Source organism: Dendrobates tinctorius, unplaced genomic scaffold (assembly GCF_039654945.1).
Source record: "Dendrobates tinctorius isolate UK_male_01 unplaced genomic scaffold, ASM3965494v1 ptg000093l, whole genome shotgun sequence".
NCBI classification, from domain to species: Eukaryota; Metazoa; Chordata; class Amphibia; order Anura; family Dendrobatidae; genus Dendrobates; species Dendrobates tinctorius.
Window position 1 is genome coordinate 15,513,936 of NW_027361761.1, and position 15,882 is coordinate 15,529,817.

The 15,882-nt window shown below is 44.2% G+C and overlaps 1 protein-coding gene across 1 annotated transcript; it reads left to right on the forward strand.

The window, feature by feature from the left end:
• Window positions 1–4,775: 4,775 nt before the first annotated feature.
• LOC141098573 (uncharacterized) lies at window positions 4,776–14,644 on the forward strand. Its single transcript, XM_073586479.1, has 2 exons — window positions 4,776–4,827; window positions 12,804–14,644. Exon 2 carries the CDS (start codon window positions 12,824–12,826, stop codon window positions 14,051–14,053), a length of 1,230 nt encoding a protein of 409 aa, XP_073442580.1. The 5' UTR covers window positions 4,776–4,827; window positions 12,804–12,823; the 3' UTR covers window positions 14,054–14,644.
• The last annotated feature ends 1,238 nt before the right edge of the window (window positions 14,645–15,882 follow it).

Consider the following 15,882-nt stretch of genomic DNA (forward strand, 5'->3'; position numbering starts at 1 on the left):
CTTCCCTGCCTAACGCTCTCCCTACAGAATCAGCAGCAACCTCTCCCTATACTGAGATCGGCAGAAGTAAGATGGCGGTCGGCGTGCACGCCCTTTTATACCCCCTGTGACGCCCACCAAAGCAAGCCAATCACTTGCATGCCCTTCTGAAAGATGGTGGTGACCCGTGCCTATGTCATCACGTTGCACACAGTGTCCGTGGATCCTGATTGGCTGAAAAAGAGCGCAAAACAAACTTTTGAAACGCGACTTTGGCGCGTAAGTCGCCGACCTCGTGGCCGACCTCATCCTAGGGTCGGGTTTCGTTTCATGAAACCCGACTTTGCCAAAAGTCGGCGACTTTTGAATTTTTTCGACCCGTTTCGCTCAACTCTAATGGTGAGTATGTACTCTATGTTATATGTACTGTATGTCTATGTATGTATTGTATGAATGTATTGTATGCAGTTTGTATGTAGTATGTATGCAGTATGTAGTATGTATGTATGTTGTATGTCTGTAGCATGTTGTATGTAAGTAGTATAAATGTAGTATGTAGTATGTATGTATGTTGTATGAATGTAGTATATATGTAGCATGTATGTAGTATGTAGTATGTATGTATGTTGTATGAATGTAGGATATATGTAGTATGTATGTAGTATGTATGTATGTTGTATGAATGTAGCATATATTTAGTATGTATGTAGTATGTATGTATGTTGTATGCATGTAGTATATATGAAGCATGTATGTAGTATGTAGTATGTATGTATGTAGTATGAATGTAGTATATATGTAGCATGTATGTAGTATGCATGTATGTTGTATGAATGTAGTATACATCTAGTATGTAGTATGTATGTATGTTGTATGAATGTAGTATGTATGTAGTATGTATGTATGTTGTATGAATGTAGTATATCTGTAGCATGTATGTAGTATGTATGCATGTTGTATGAATGTAATATATATGTAGCATGTTGTAGTATGTAGTATATATGTATGTTGTATGAATGTAGTATATATGAAGTATGTATGTAGTATGTATGTATGTTGTATGAATGTAGTATGTATGTAGTATGTTTTTTTTACATTCAACACATTTGCCGGATGATGGGACTACTACTGTCCCATCATTGGCTAATGTGTCAATCACTGTCATTGTAGCAGGCATCGCCCGATGGGACTTGTAGTCCCATCGGATGATGCCTGCACACACACAAGACCCCCGGCAGGCCCGCACAGACCACCGGCAGCCGGCACAGGCCCTCGAGAGGCCCGTACAGACCACTGGCAGCCGGCACAGGCCCCTGGCAGCCGGCACAGACCACCGACAGCCGGCACAGGCCCCCGAGAGGCCCGTACAGTCCACCGGCAGCCGGCACAGGCCCCCGACAGGCCTGTACAGACCCCCGAGAGGCCCGTACAGACCACCGGTAGCTGGCACAGACCCCCGAGAGGCCCGTACAGACCACCGGCAGCCGGCACAGGCCCCCGAGAGGCCCATACAGACCACCGGCAGCCGGCACAGGCCCCCGACAGGCCTGTACAGACCCCCGAGAGGCCCGTACAGACCACCGGCAGCAGGCACAGGCCCCCGAGAGGCCTGTGCAGACCACCGGCAGCCGGCACAGGCCCCCGACAGGCCTGTACAGACCCCCGAGAGGCCCGTACAGACCCCCGACTGTCGGCACAGACCCCCCGCAGTCGGCACAGACTGCGCATCATGATGACATCATTTCAGCAGCCAATCACAGCCACAACAGTGGCTCATTGCATTATGGGGACTTCCGATTCCGGTATCCGATATTGAAAAAATATCAGTACTCGGTATCGGAATTCCGACACAGCGAATATCGGCCGATACCCGATATTTGCGGTATCGGAATGCTCAACACTACACATCACACTTCACATTAAGACATCAATAATTCTTGCACGTGCTGGACACCGCTCACAGCCGGGATTTCTTGCAGTGTCCTTGGATTGGAGCTATGCTCCTTGATGAGGTAGTTCTTATTCATAATAGATCTATGTAAAACCAAGAAAGGGCACCTGAAGAGGTACAACTATATACAACACAGTTTGTGGATCATTCATTGTCCATGATCTCTGCAGTTTAATGAAAAATATGCTGCCAACGCAACTAGGCAAAAACTTGTAGAACTAAAGAAGACATAATAACTAAAAGAAGGCACAACGGTGCAAATACCCTCCTGGGTAACAATTAGTCAGTTAGTGTTTCTTTATTGGGGATCCCCTCCTGGGGTAGTGGAAGCTGGTCTCTTTGACTGCTTCCAGGGGAGAACTGAAGGGCTTCCTTTTCTTGTTGATTGTCCACAAATTGTAGGTATTCCTTCTCCCAAGGGGTTAAGCTGGTGGCTGCAGGTGCAGATGGAATGGCAATGGGAGTAACTGCTGTCTGTGAGGGTAGCATTTCAGCTGCTGCTGGTGGTAGCTCTGCTGCCACTGATTCCGCAGGAGTTGCAGCTGGTACCTGTGGATGTTGTTCCCCAGTTTCAGGTGGTACCACAGTTAGCAGTGTTACTGCCTGTTGCTGCTGGCACGGTGCAATTTGGGTGCTGCCACTTGATATCCCAGCATTCACGGGCCCATTTCTGTCCATCGGAGCAGTCCCTAATGCTAGGATCATGGCAGGGGCTGTGATCCTACCTGGTATTTCCCGCAGATGTTCTAGGTCTTGCGCGGGTGCCATTTGGGGAGCAGTAGCGGCAACCTCTGGGGCTGCCTGGTAAGTGAGCGACAGCAGGGTCCCTTCCAGTACAGGATTGGGGCACACTGGTAGGATCCTGCGCAGTCGCGCCGGGTCCGGGTTGAGACTCAGTCCTTGCTCCATAGACTGCTCCGGGACTCTCATATACCTCCTCCTGGCAGGCCGCATCCAGTGGCAGTATTGGTTTGAAGGGGGAGGTGGACGCTGTAGATGGTATCGCAGCGGCCGTATGCCTCGCAGGGGTTGCTTAGGAGCAAGTGGTTTCTCTCCATTGTGTTCATCCAGCCTCTGTCCACCTTCCATCATGGCGTTCTCGCTCTCTTCCTCCTTCTTCCTGGGCTCTTTTCCCGCCACCGGCTCTCGCTCCTCTTTCTGGGGGCGGCGTCTTCTTCCTACTCCTCCATACCAGGCCAGTATACGAACCCCTTGGGGGGTGGGCCATGTTGCAGTTGCATAGAAGTTCAGGCAGGGGAGGCCCAGGACAGTTTGCGGTCTTTTCTTAGGACCACCCATGTTGTCACACCCTTCTTTACCATGCCAGCGGCCATTTTGAGAGTCCATTTTACAGTCTATCAATTTGGTTATTCTGCACATTTTCATCAATGTCTAAGTCCAATAACATTCAGGCACACAGAACCCAGTGGCACCGGGCTTCGTCATCCTGTTTGTGACGCCAGAAATGTAGTGCCCCCAGGGTCTTGCCAGGTCGGCGGGGTACTCTGAGCCGGGTCCGGTGGATTTCAAAGGGAGTTGTCACGGTAGCTGTGACCTGGTCCATGGCCCTGGGTGTCCATTGTAAAAGGGGAATGTTGAGGGTGTGGATGATGATTAAAGTTTATTAGTGAATGATTCGTGATGCCACCTGTGGTGTTCGGCAATGGAGATGTTAAGCCGACGCTGCAGACAGATCCTCTGGGACAGCTGGTGTGGTGCAGCAATTGTGTTGTGGCCCTCCACAGGTAGGGCAGTAGTCCCAGGGCACTGTAGGTGAAGAGATAGGAAGGAGACGTAGATGGTGCGGTGTCAGGCACAGCGATGTAGCAGTGCTGAGTGTGTTTGCTCAGGAATTAGTGGATGACACCAGGGCATGTAGTTCCAAAGCTTTACTCACAGTCTGTGATGCATACAGGTGCCCGCATCCGTGCCGTGTCCTCCAGGTCAGAAGCTCAGTCAACCTCCAGGCAAGATGAAGTACTCCATTCCAACACTCCGCCAACATAAGTGCCTTTTCTGAACGTCTCCCTTTTGCGCCTATAGTGAAGCACTCTCATTACTGAGTTACACTGGAGTTCCTCCTGTCAGATGTTCCTATGAACTCTACTCGTACGGCAGACAGCTGTAGCCTGCTTCGGGGACTCCTTGCTACCAAGTCCTGGCTCACTATCGTTGCTGTTGTGCCCCCAAGTCTTGTGTGGGAATAAAGTGGTGACAACTTCTATTCCTCCGGTGTCTGCTGCAGGACCATTAGTATCCGTACAACCTCGGGGACCGGACCCTGGCCTTGCGCTGTGAACTTGGGAAGGGTTCTGCTCTAACCCTGATCCTTAGTCCTCCTCTCCTCCCATTCCATACTAATCCTTCCTTCTTATGGAGAGAGTCAGGCTTCCCATCAATGTCTCTTTCCGGTGCCAGCGGACCCAGGTCACTGAAGTCGGCTGCAGCACTTCCTTCATCCATCCCACTCAGGGGATCTTCACTCCTCCACTGACTCTGTCAGACTGACTAAATCCTAAACTCTTCCCGCTCTTTTGGTGCTGACTATTTGTGATAAATATATTTGATAGAACCAACTACCGGTACCTTAGAAATGATTTTGAAAATTATGATAAAAAGTGTATTTTTTTGTTTTTGCTTATTTTTATCTTCCACATGAGATCCACAAAAATGCAAGAATAAAAAAATCAATTTTAATGCAGCATTCCAAAATGAGAAATTTTGTTCAGTGCATCAAGACATGAGACAGGCAAGAGTTAATAATAAGTTATTGAAATACAAGATTCATTATGGGAGCGGCGTTAAATTTTTACTGGAGTGAAACTGAAACTCACCTGAAGCATTTCAGAAACTTCTTGCAGATGAAATTTCACCTTGCGCAGATCTGCATTAATCAGGTAGGTGTTTAGTGCAATGATCACAGATTATTTAATGAGTTGCTTTATAAAGGTTCAGTTATGGTGACCTCGTTATATTCTGGAGTCAGAGCTGTGGGATGACGGTGCGGCAGGAGGGACTGATATTGTTGGGGGGATGTACGAATAAATGCCGCTCCAGCTGACAGAAAAACAAGCTGTCGCAAGAACAAGGGGACTTTACAAACTTCCTGCACCTCTACAATAAGACTTCAGGACCAGGACTGGACTTACAGTTGTTGCGTTTTTGCTGTGGATTTTTTTATGACACGTTTAAGCTGCGTTTTAAACTGCTTACAAAATACAAGTTTTGTTACGTTTTTGCTCCTTTTTTGTCTTAGTTTTTACTGCATTTTTGTCAGGGCACTTTTGTCTCTTGTGCATGCTGCTAAAATTTAGTACATAAAAAAAACTGATTCAACTTCATCAGGCTTTGGCATCAAAAACACAGGAAAACCTAATGCCTGAATTTTTTGCTTATCTTTTGCAGCATTTTTGCACTTATCATATATACTCGAGTATAAGCCAACCCAAGTATAAGCCGAGACTCCTAATTTGCCACAAAAAACTGGGAAAACTTATTGACTCAAGTATAAGCCAAGAGTGATGCTGCACAAGGGTTAATGGTTTTCCAAGAAGATGCTCCACAGATAAATACCTCCCATAAAATGCTGCACAAGGGTTAATGGTGGCCCAAGAAGATGCTCCATAGATAAGTACCCCCCATAAAATGCTGCACAAGGGTTAATGGTGGCCCAAGAAGATGTTCCATAGATAAATACCCCCCATATATTGCTGCTGCTGCTGTTACGGAAAAAAAGATATACTCACCTCTCGTCGCTGGGGGCCAGGTGCCAGTGTCCTGAGCAGGCGGGGACACTGGCGCGCTATGTGGGCCATGTGCTGGTGTCGCCGCTGGCTCAGTCCCTTGGCACTGGTGATATTCACCTGTCCCCGTTCCACTGCCTCACGCTGCTCTGTGTCCCGGGTCTCTGCAGTGACGTTCAGCAGAGGGCGCGCACTGACTACGTCATCCTGTCCACTGACCTGAAAGTCACAGTCAGAGGACGCGGCGGACAGAGCGGTGCGTGGCTGTGGAATGGGGACAGGTGAATATTGCACTGCTCCCCGTCCTCCCCATCATACTCACCCCCTCCTGGCACGGTCTCTGCAGCCCCCCTGCTTCTTCCATGGTCTCGGTGTGGCAGCTCTTCCAGGTTTCAGCAATCACGTGATGCCGCTCATTAAAGTCATGAATATGCGCATATTCTTGACTTTAATGAGCGGTACCACGTTACCGCTGAATGCAGCTTAGAAGATCATAAACTCAATTGCACAAAATGCTTTTCATACAAAAATAAATGTATATCTTCACATTTGTCTATATCTTTTAAGGCTTACTGTGCTTGCACGTCATGCACAGCAGCTTACATCAGGACAGACATCAGTTTGTGCGGAAGGTGATCTGAAAAAGAAGACTCGAACATCACAGTTACCACATTCGCCTACAGAAAAACATATAGTACTTGAACCGTTGAAGCCCAGTCAAGTAACTTTTAATTAAATAAATAAAAAAAATGTCCATATAAATATCTATGGCACTTCAATTGACATGCAATCCAATGCGGACTTATATACACACAATAGCTGCAAGAAGAGAACCATAAAGATAAAACAATATAAAGCTTTATTCAAATTATATTAAAACACAAGACAAGGCATAAAACTGTAGATAACAAAGTGTCCAGCTGGAAGGAGAATAAGCTCTGGGTGAAACGTGCGTCGGGGTGGTGGGGGGAGACCGGACCTGTTCATACACCTTACCCAGTGGTTCATTGATCTCTTCAGCAATGTAGAGTGCTATACTGCTTCATAACATCTTTGCAGCTTACCTGCTATTTCCATAGAATACTGACATTTGCCTATTGGAGTTTCATGGAATTTACGGATGTATCTCTGTTCTTGTGGTACACCACTAGAACTTTAAGCATACTTTGGCTAGGATTAGCATATGTGTATACAGTAGTATTTTCTCTCTACATTATGGTTTTTACAGACAGCATTGAGACTAAAGGCATTGCCAATATTATGTACTTATTGTTATTGTATTGGATTGGATTTAATTATTTAAATACATTATTACAGCTGATTGTATAATTATTTTAGGATACCCTTGCCATATATTATGCCTCTGTAGTAATTACTTTAGGTAGCACAGTGTTACGTGGTCTGGCCCCTTGTTATCTACTGTTTTATGCCTTGTTTTATCTTTTAATTATAGTTGCAATTTGTTATGTTATCTTTCTCATTTTGATTTCATAAATATAATGAACCTTGAGAATCACACCTTTCAAAAAATATAAATGAACATGATGCAGGCACGGTGTTTCTGTGAATAATGTGAGCAGTAGGTAAGCAGGATGGTTGAGATCACATGTCAGACATGTGGATGCCGGTTCATTGCATCACAAGTATGGTTTTTGGCTTGGTTCCCAGTATATAAAGAGGCAGTGACTGTGACTTGTGGTTGTATGGTTGCAGGTGGATGGAGACAATAACAAGGAAGTAGGAATGTGTTATTAACCAAAGTTTTGTTTAAACTGATATTCTCATGTTTAAATGCTCTAGTTAGACAGTATGAAAATAAGCACGTTTGCAATAGATTTGCCTTTTCTATGTGTTATTCTCCTGCATTGAGAGCTTTTATCATACAGAGTGTACAGCTTGATTTCAAGGAGCTCAGCCAACAAAGTCTGGCAGAGGGTGCCAGTAGTTACATACCACAAGAAGAGTTAACTCCTAATATCCCAGTCATCTCTCTCCAGCCCAAAGGCATAGCTATGGGGACGAAACATCTCAGTGGGCCCCTAACCAGGTAATTTTGATTACAACTATGGAGGCACACTCTAATAATAGGTATAAGGGGACCTCAGCCGATGACCCACCTGCTACTGAAGATAAATCGCTATAGAAAGACCAACACTGATATTCCTGCCATATGGTGACCATATAGTGGTAGATACCAGTGCTGCAGAAAATACAAGAGATTACAGAACAGTCATATGTAGTAACTTGCAGCTGATGTTCTTTCTGATGGAGTCATTCACTTTTCCCTTCTTTTCCATCTGTTACTGACAAATATGATGACTTCTCCAGACAGGACTTATCTGCCAAGATAACAACAAAGACACATTTAACTTCTCACATTTCCAGTCCAGTCCCTATCTATTCCCAACCTGCAAAAACTCCTCATACTGCTGTCACCACAATACTGAGCTGCTGATGTATGTGTCTTTATTACTGCACCTGCTGTGTGGTACAAAAACAGCACTCCTTTTAGTGCCCCACCTAATAATGGCCACCATTTTTCCCCTTACCAATTACGGTGCCTCCTTTATGACCTCTATATGGTAAAAAAGTCCTCTAGAATTTATTAATGCCATGTGCAAGTGCCCTAGAAAACAGTGCCCACTTTTTGACCCCTGGAAAGTAATAGTGTCCTCTGTGTGCCACTTTGACAGAAACAATACCCTAAGTGCCCCAATAACAATATGTGCCCACTTAACAATAATAATGTCCCCTGAGACTTCCCCTGTACAGGTCTCATCTAAACAATATGTCACAACTCCCTTATTTACAGTATGATGTCCAAAAGCTACGCTTTTTAGAGTATGATGTCCCTACAGCTCATCTATAGACCACATAATGCCCCAAAAGCTATATGATGCCTCCACAGTAGTCCAGATGTCTGATGGAACAACAGTAGCCTCCATACTGTAAAATGGACCCTTAGTGGTCCCCACAGTTTTTGATGGCTCCCATACTGTACGATGTCCCCGCTGTCTCCCCACACTGTATGATTGCTTCTTCACTGTATAATGGCTCTCATAGTAGTCCCTAACATGTATGATGGCCTCACAGTAGTCCACACATTATATTGGCTCCCATAGTATCCACCACCCTGTAAGTGGACCCCCTTAAGAGACCTCACTCTAATGACCCCACTAGAAACCCTAACTCTGTAGGAGTTCCCCATTTTTAGCCCCCACTTTGCAGGAGGGCCCCATTATTAGCCCCCATTCTGTAGGAGGGCCGCCTTAGTAGCCCTAACACTGTATATTGGCCTCCTTAGTAACCACCACTGCATAAGAGGACTCCTTAACAACCCCAACACTGTATCTTGGCCCTTTAGAAGTCCCCATGCTATGCGATGTTCCTCCTTACTAGCTCACACACTGTATCATAGCTCCCTTAGTAACCCACACTATGTGTGTGAGCCCACTTAGTAGCCTCTATGTTATATGATGGCCCCATTAGTAGTCCTCACCCTATTATGATGGCCCCCTCTAGTAGCCCCCATGCTATTATGATGACCATTTAGTAGCCCCTACACTATTATGGTCCTCTTAATAGTAGTCCCAACAATATTGTGTCCCTCTCAGTAGTAGCCCCACTCCATTAAGGCCCCCTTACTAGTAACCCCCACTCTATTATGGTCATCTTAGCAGTTGCCCCCAATCTATTATAGATTGCTTAGCAGTAGCCCCCACTCTATTTTGACCTTCTTAGTAATTGCTCCCATACATAAAGACATTAACACACAATCTTAAAATGATAAAAAAACAAGCACCATATGCTCACTTAATCTTGTAGAATCCAGCACACAGTGGCAGGTCCTTGACAGTGGGATGCCATGATGTCATTGCATTGCTCCGCCCTTACCTACCGTTCTGTAGGCCTCAGGCCTAATGCTACTTGTGGCCTACAGAGTGGAGAGCAGCCATGCAGGGAGACTATCTCTCTCTTCTCTGTCACAGAGTTTAACGTCATCGACCCTCTGTGCATGCAGATACAGTTAACTTTACCTCACTGCGCGGTGCCTGGCACAGCTGCACCCTCTGCCCCTTCCCGGTAGCTACACTACTGCTCCGGATCAATGATTTTTATACAAAAGTTGACTGCTCACCAACCACCCCCTCTCAGCTCCTGATTGGTATTTTATCAGTTTTGTATAATCACAATCTCCTGCACCGAGCATCAGCAGTCTCCAGAGTAGTTCTCTTAATCACTGTTCTGACTTTCTGAGCCCTGTGCTTGTTCAAAGGCACTGCAATCTCTATATGTAAACATGGCAATAACAATGTAGACTCAGAACAACACTGAGAGATCATTAATGTATTGTAGATGGGTGGAGCTCCTGACCAGAACTCTCACTCAAGGAAGAGTGCCTCCCACACCCAAACAATAAGGAAATAAGGAGACTGCATAGGTCTGAGCTGCTCAAGAAATAACTTGAGAATACACCTATAAAACTTATTGATTATGTAACTAATGGAAGCAGAGGCACAGGTGGTGACGTTCACGTTTTTTATTTTTAGAGTGGAACCTCGGGACCATGGACCGGGGGGATCCAAAGGGGCGTAACTAGTGAGCCCCAGGTATCCATAGTAAAGTCCCATGAACAGGACCAGAGTGGAATACCTGGTGGACACACGTGCTACCTCCAGTTAGACCCCGGACATGGTGGCAGCTGTCCCAGCAGGACAAATGGGTAACAGATATAACAGATCAGATGGAGCTGACCGGAAGACACCGGGTATGAGTGGTGAAGCTGGCACTGGTGAGGAAGGTCAGGTTCCGGGTAGATGATAGGAAGCTGGTTCCAGTAACTTTGACATAGTCCTCGGGTTTGGATGGAGAGTGGCGGGACGGGATGGCAGTTGAATAGATGGATACTGATGTCATCTGAGATAGTTGAATACTGGTCACAGATACTCTGCAGAGACAAACAGTATGAGCAAGTGCAAACAGATTGCTAATGCAGTGCAGAGAGAACAGGGACTGAACCGGATGTAGCAAGAGTAGATACTCGTTACTGCGGCATTCTCCCTATGGAGGAGAGGCCAGAAATAGTAATCAGTGCGCTGCCATTGGATAATTGCTATTTTCAAAAAATGCACGATGTCCCTTTAAGAGACCAGAGGGAAGCATGCTTGCGTCCTAAGCACTTTCCCTGAAGGCCTGCTGGCAGCATACCAGGAAGTGGGGGAGAGAGGAGCAACAGCAGGACGCCGAGAGACAGACAGAGCACGAGGATCTCGACAGGGACCTCACTGATGTACAGGGGCAGCATGCAAAGCAGGAGCAGGTGAGGGACCAAAACTGGGGGCAGTGCCAGAACCAGGTGCAGGGCGAGAACCAGGACCAGCTGTAACAGATTACATGTTTGAGTTGAGTGTATATATATATATATATATATATATACAGTATGTGTGTGTGTGCAGTACATACAGTGTATACCATTTCTAGTAATGATACATAGTAGTCAGGACCAACTGCAACAGTTGAATATCATCACCTACATAGTCTGTTAGTTTGTTCTTATACTAGGTGTCCTTTTTACTGTCTGATAACTCACTTACTCTTCACATACTAAACTTACTCTTTCTCTACTCCTTTCCTTGTTACAGCTGAAACCTAGAATATAGTGCACAACCTCCCTGCACTACCGCGGGCAGTGGCTGAAAAGATTGAGAGTAGCATATGCACCCCCTGGATGCTGGGTGCTGCCACTGTACCTGTTTGCTGCCTCCAGTATACAGCGTGCATGCCACATTGCATGATGATTGAGCTTGTCTGCTGGAGAATGAAATTTCCATCTCCAAAATGCTTGTCGGCAGAGGACAGCATGAAGTGCTCTAAAATTTCCTGGTAGACAAACCATCATTGATTGTGGATGCTTCACACTAGACCTTGGAAATCAAGGTCCTAGATTCTGGAGGAAGATTGAAGAGATAGATAATAATCCAATCTGCTTGAGGTCTAGTGTGAAGTTTCCACAATCAGTGATGGTTTGGGGAGCCATGTCATCTGCTGGTGTAGGTCCACTGTGTTTTAGCAAGACCAAAGTCAGCGCAGCCGTCTACCAGGAAATTTTAGAGCACTTCATGCTTCCCTCTGCCGATAAGATTTTTGGTTCTGCCTGCTTTGTCTGAATTTGATCATGAACATCCTGCCTGCATCTGATCCTGTCCGGCCTGTTTGAACTTTATCCTGTCTGCCCTGCTGTAACCTGTTTCTGAAGCTGTCCTGACTCTATTAAGTCGAGAGCCTGGTCTGTCTCGTCTGCACCTGTACTGCTACCCTCACCAGTCCAGTCTGAACCTACACCTGTGATCCTGTGCCTCAGTCTGCTATGTGCTCCTGAACTTATTCTGCTCATTCCTGACCCAGTACCTATTCTCGCTACCAGATGCACATTCTCCGGTTAACCAGTTCCTTGTAGGTCCTGTTTCCTTGCGCCTTTGGGGGTCAGCTGGCTCCAGGGTCTGACCTGAAGTAGCACCTGGCGTCCACCTGGGTTAAAGTGTAACAACACCATCAGGGGCTCTAGTGAAGAAACATGTGGTCATTTAGTTATGCCCTTCCAGGCTCTCCCTAGATGGTGGCACAGTGGTTCTACAACCACGTGCATAATACAAGGACTGAGAAATCTGTGAGATGTTATAGATGCAGGGTATTATGGGGAGGCCCAAGTGGCAATGCAAAATGACTTTTTCATGCTCTCCAATGCTTCAGCAGTGTGGGATGATACACACTGATACTGGGCAAGTTGTTCTTTTTTTGAATCGCAAATGGTATCTCAATGTGTTAGAGTTCCCTAAAAGAGCCAATTTCAGGAAAGTCAACTTGAACTCGAGGCTCCTTAAATAATTCTGCTTATCCCTACGGATAAGACTATTCAATAAATTATTAGGGATTCACCACAATATTTAATGGGGTTTTTTTTAAAGAAAATAGTTTCCATTTTGATAACCCCAATAATTTCCTTTTGGCTTGCTTACTAAAGATGACTGTACTATCTAATGTTTTATATATTTCTTTCTTGGCTTTCAGTGCTTTTGAAACATTTAAAACAAAAATAACTAATGTTAGTTCTTCTGTTTTATACTCATCAGGCATAAACACAAATTAGAAAATGGAAGAGTTTCAAAATTCTGAAGTCAGACCGTCAACAAGCTCATGTGTCGCTGATTATTTCCCAGTACCTAATCTCACGGGGGACGACATGTACCATGTTTTCATCAGCTTCAGTGGTGTGGACTCTAGATGGGTGCATCGGCTGATCCACAGACTGGAAGTTACATTTCCAAGCATTAAAATCTGTTCTCATGATCGTGACTTTACTGCAGGAAAGACGATCATAGAAAACATGACTGAGAGCATTCAGAGGAGTCAGAAAATGTTGATGGTGCTGAGTCCAGATTTTGTACAGAGTCGCTGGTGCCTCTTTGAAGCCAATCTGTCCATGTTCCAGGACTGTATGTCACATAAGGCCATTGTGCCCGTCATGCTAAAGCCGTGCCCAATGCCTCTGTATCTCAGCCATCTAACATATCTAGAAGCTGACGATGAGCAGTTCTTTGAAAAACTGTGCAACAGGCTCCTGAGGAACAACGCTAAAGAAGCAGAAGACGTCTTGGTTCACTTCCAGTCATCTTTACTATATGGCGGGAAACATCTGCTGTCCCTGGCAGCCGTGAATGAAAATGATAGAGATGCCATCAAGGCGATATTCTCTGACACTTGTGTTCCGGACTCTCTGAAAGCTGTTGTGAAAGACCCTGAAATATACAAGAAAGCCATTCAGCTGATAAACGATACCCCAACTGATTTCTTCTCATACAATTGGACTAAAATCAGAATTTCAGTGTTGTTTTTTGGTTTATTAACAGGTATGCCTCTGATGGCTTTCATATCTGCATGTATTACCGACACTTGGTGGCACTTTATACACCTACCATTATCTTTCATTCCTTTAGGTTTTGCAATATATAAACTACATTATTGGGAAAAAAATGTGTTTAAAAAGGCTACTCAGAACTTTAGAAGAAGAACTGGTGAAGCCAATCTACTATTGGTTGAGACGTCCATCCTTGCCGGCTGCTCTTCCAAGTCCAATTTAGTTTTCATCTTTGCTCCTTTGAAAAAATGTGAAGCGATGTTCCAAATGACCTTCAGGTCTGATACTGAAATGGCCAAATGTATGTGGGAAGATGCAATCATCAGTTTTTCCAGTGATTATGCCAAATGTACGGCCAATAAACACTTTCCCTGTGGTGACCCAGAGCCTCCTGGGCATTTAACAAATGGCATCTGTTTCTGCCAGTATGTGGCCATGCAAATAAAACAAGACAACTGGCCATGATCTCACTTTAATCTTCCCCCATGTAAAAAAAATGCATTTCTTGTAAATACTCAGGACTAGTTACCAGATAAAAATGTAGTGGTTTATTTGGATTCTTCCATCATAGAAAAGATTATTACAGAAAAACATAAAAATAGGTGAAAGAGAGATTGTCCATTAGTTCATATATAAGCTTGTAACCTTCTTTCCTGGAACTCTGAAAAGACATGAGTCCTGTAGTGCGTAGCTCCTCTGGATGTGTGTTGGATTAACATACCAGCTGTTCAGTTATGTCCGTGCAGAGATGACATCTCGCGTCTGTGTCTCATGATGGTGAGGGAAGGAACGAGCGACCTCTACAGTTAGCCATGAATTATATACATCTCTTAAAGCACGTGATCTCGGTATATATGGAGTTTGACATTTACCTCAAGCTAAAATAGCACATGCAATGTCAGTGGAAGGCAATGTACAGAACTGAGTCTTATACGAAATTAACGGATTATTAATATTTAACAATTCCCCCTTTTGAGGGAGACAGACATTAATTGGAACCCTCAAAATATAACAAGATCTTCTTTCTTCTTTTCTTCTTCTTTGACAAAATAATTTAATATCAATAATAATAATATCAGATTATTGTTATAAGTACTCAATGACATAATTGATGTGAATTCATGTTATGGTAAGCCATGAACAATATTCATATACAATATGTATAATTATACTTCCCTAAATCTAAATTGAAGCATCTCAGGTCCAGTCATCATCATCTGATGTCATCTGGTCTTCATTTTGATGTCTTCTGTCTTCTTCTTGGTTCTTTTAAAACCACAGTTTTTCTATAGCATATAGATGTTGTAGAAATCGTGTTGTGTATAAAATCAAAGTCCATAAATTCAAATGTTGATAAGAAACAAAGTCTATAGATGAAATGCAGCTTTAATATCTGTGCAGTGTCATCTTTAAAAACCTGGGCTTACATTGGCTCGCCTTGGATATTCTGGAATCCCCCATCGGCACTGGTCTTTGAACAGGTGTGACGTCTTTGGTCAGCAAAGCAAGGGTTAAAATGACTCTTCCTTGCTAAACATAGCACCATAACCAGTCCTTGTCCTAATGCACAGAACACATGTCAGGGTTGTAGCTTCCTGACAATTACTTTATTGTTCACCAGCCTTCATCGAAGCTTTACAGGTGATTGGAAACCTCTGGAACTTGGTAAGAACGTGATAATACCGTTCATCTCAGCATCATAGGATCCTCGTCCTCTGGTTGTCAGGTTAGACACTTTAATCGTGACTGTCAGTGGTGGATACTGCACTTGTGGCTGTCAGTGGTGGATGCTGCACTTGTGACTGTCAGTGGTGGAAACTGCACTTGTAAGTAACACAGTCTATTACTCAGTAATCATAGCTTTGTTACCTTCTGGGACTTCTGGATAGCGACATTCTTCTTCTTGCAACTGATAAGAATCAATAAAGTTTAGAAATATGACAAGTCTTTATTAATGTAATTTCAGTATCTTGCTTGAAGTCTTCATTTCCCTAGTCTATACCAAACCTGGTAATTTTCCTATCTTATAATATCACAGCGTACCATAGCAATCAGTAATATCCATATAATTATTATCAGAATTTGTACCATATATGGATTTCAATGTTTGAAATAATAAACCAATATTAAGTGATAATACATTATTATCCATATTTTTTCATGTGATAGAACATTTTTTTATGTCATAGGTGTAATTACCTTTTTCAACCCATAGGTGTCACTGTGTTTTATGTAACCAGTGTTTTCATCTTTATTAATAAGGAATATATTTATTATGCTAATAATATGTAGGA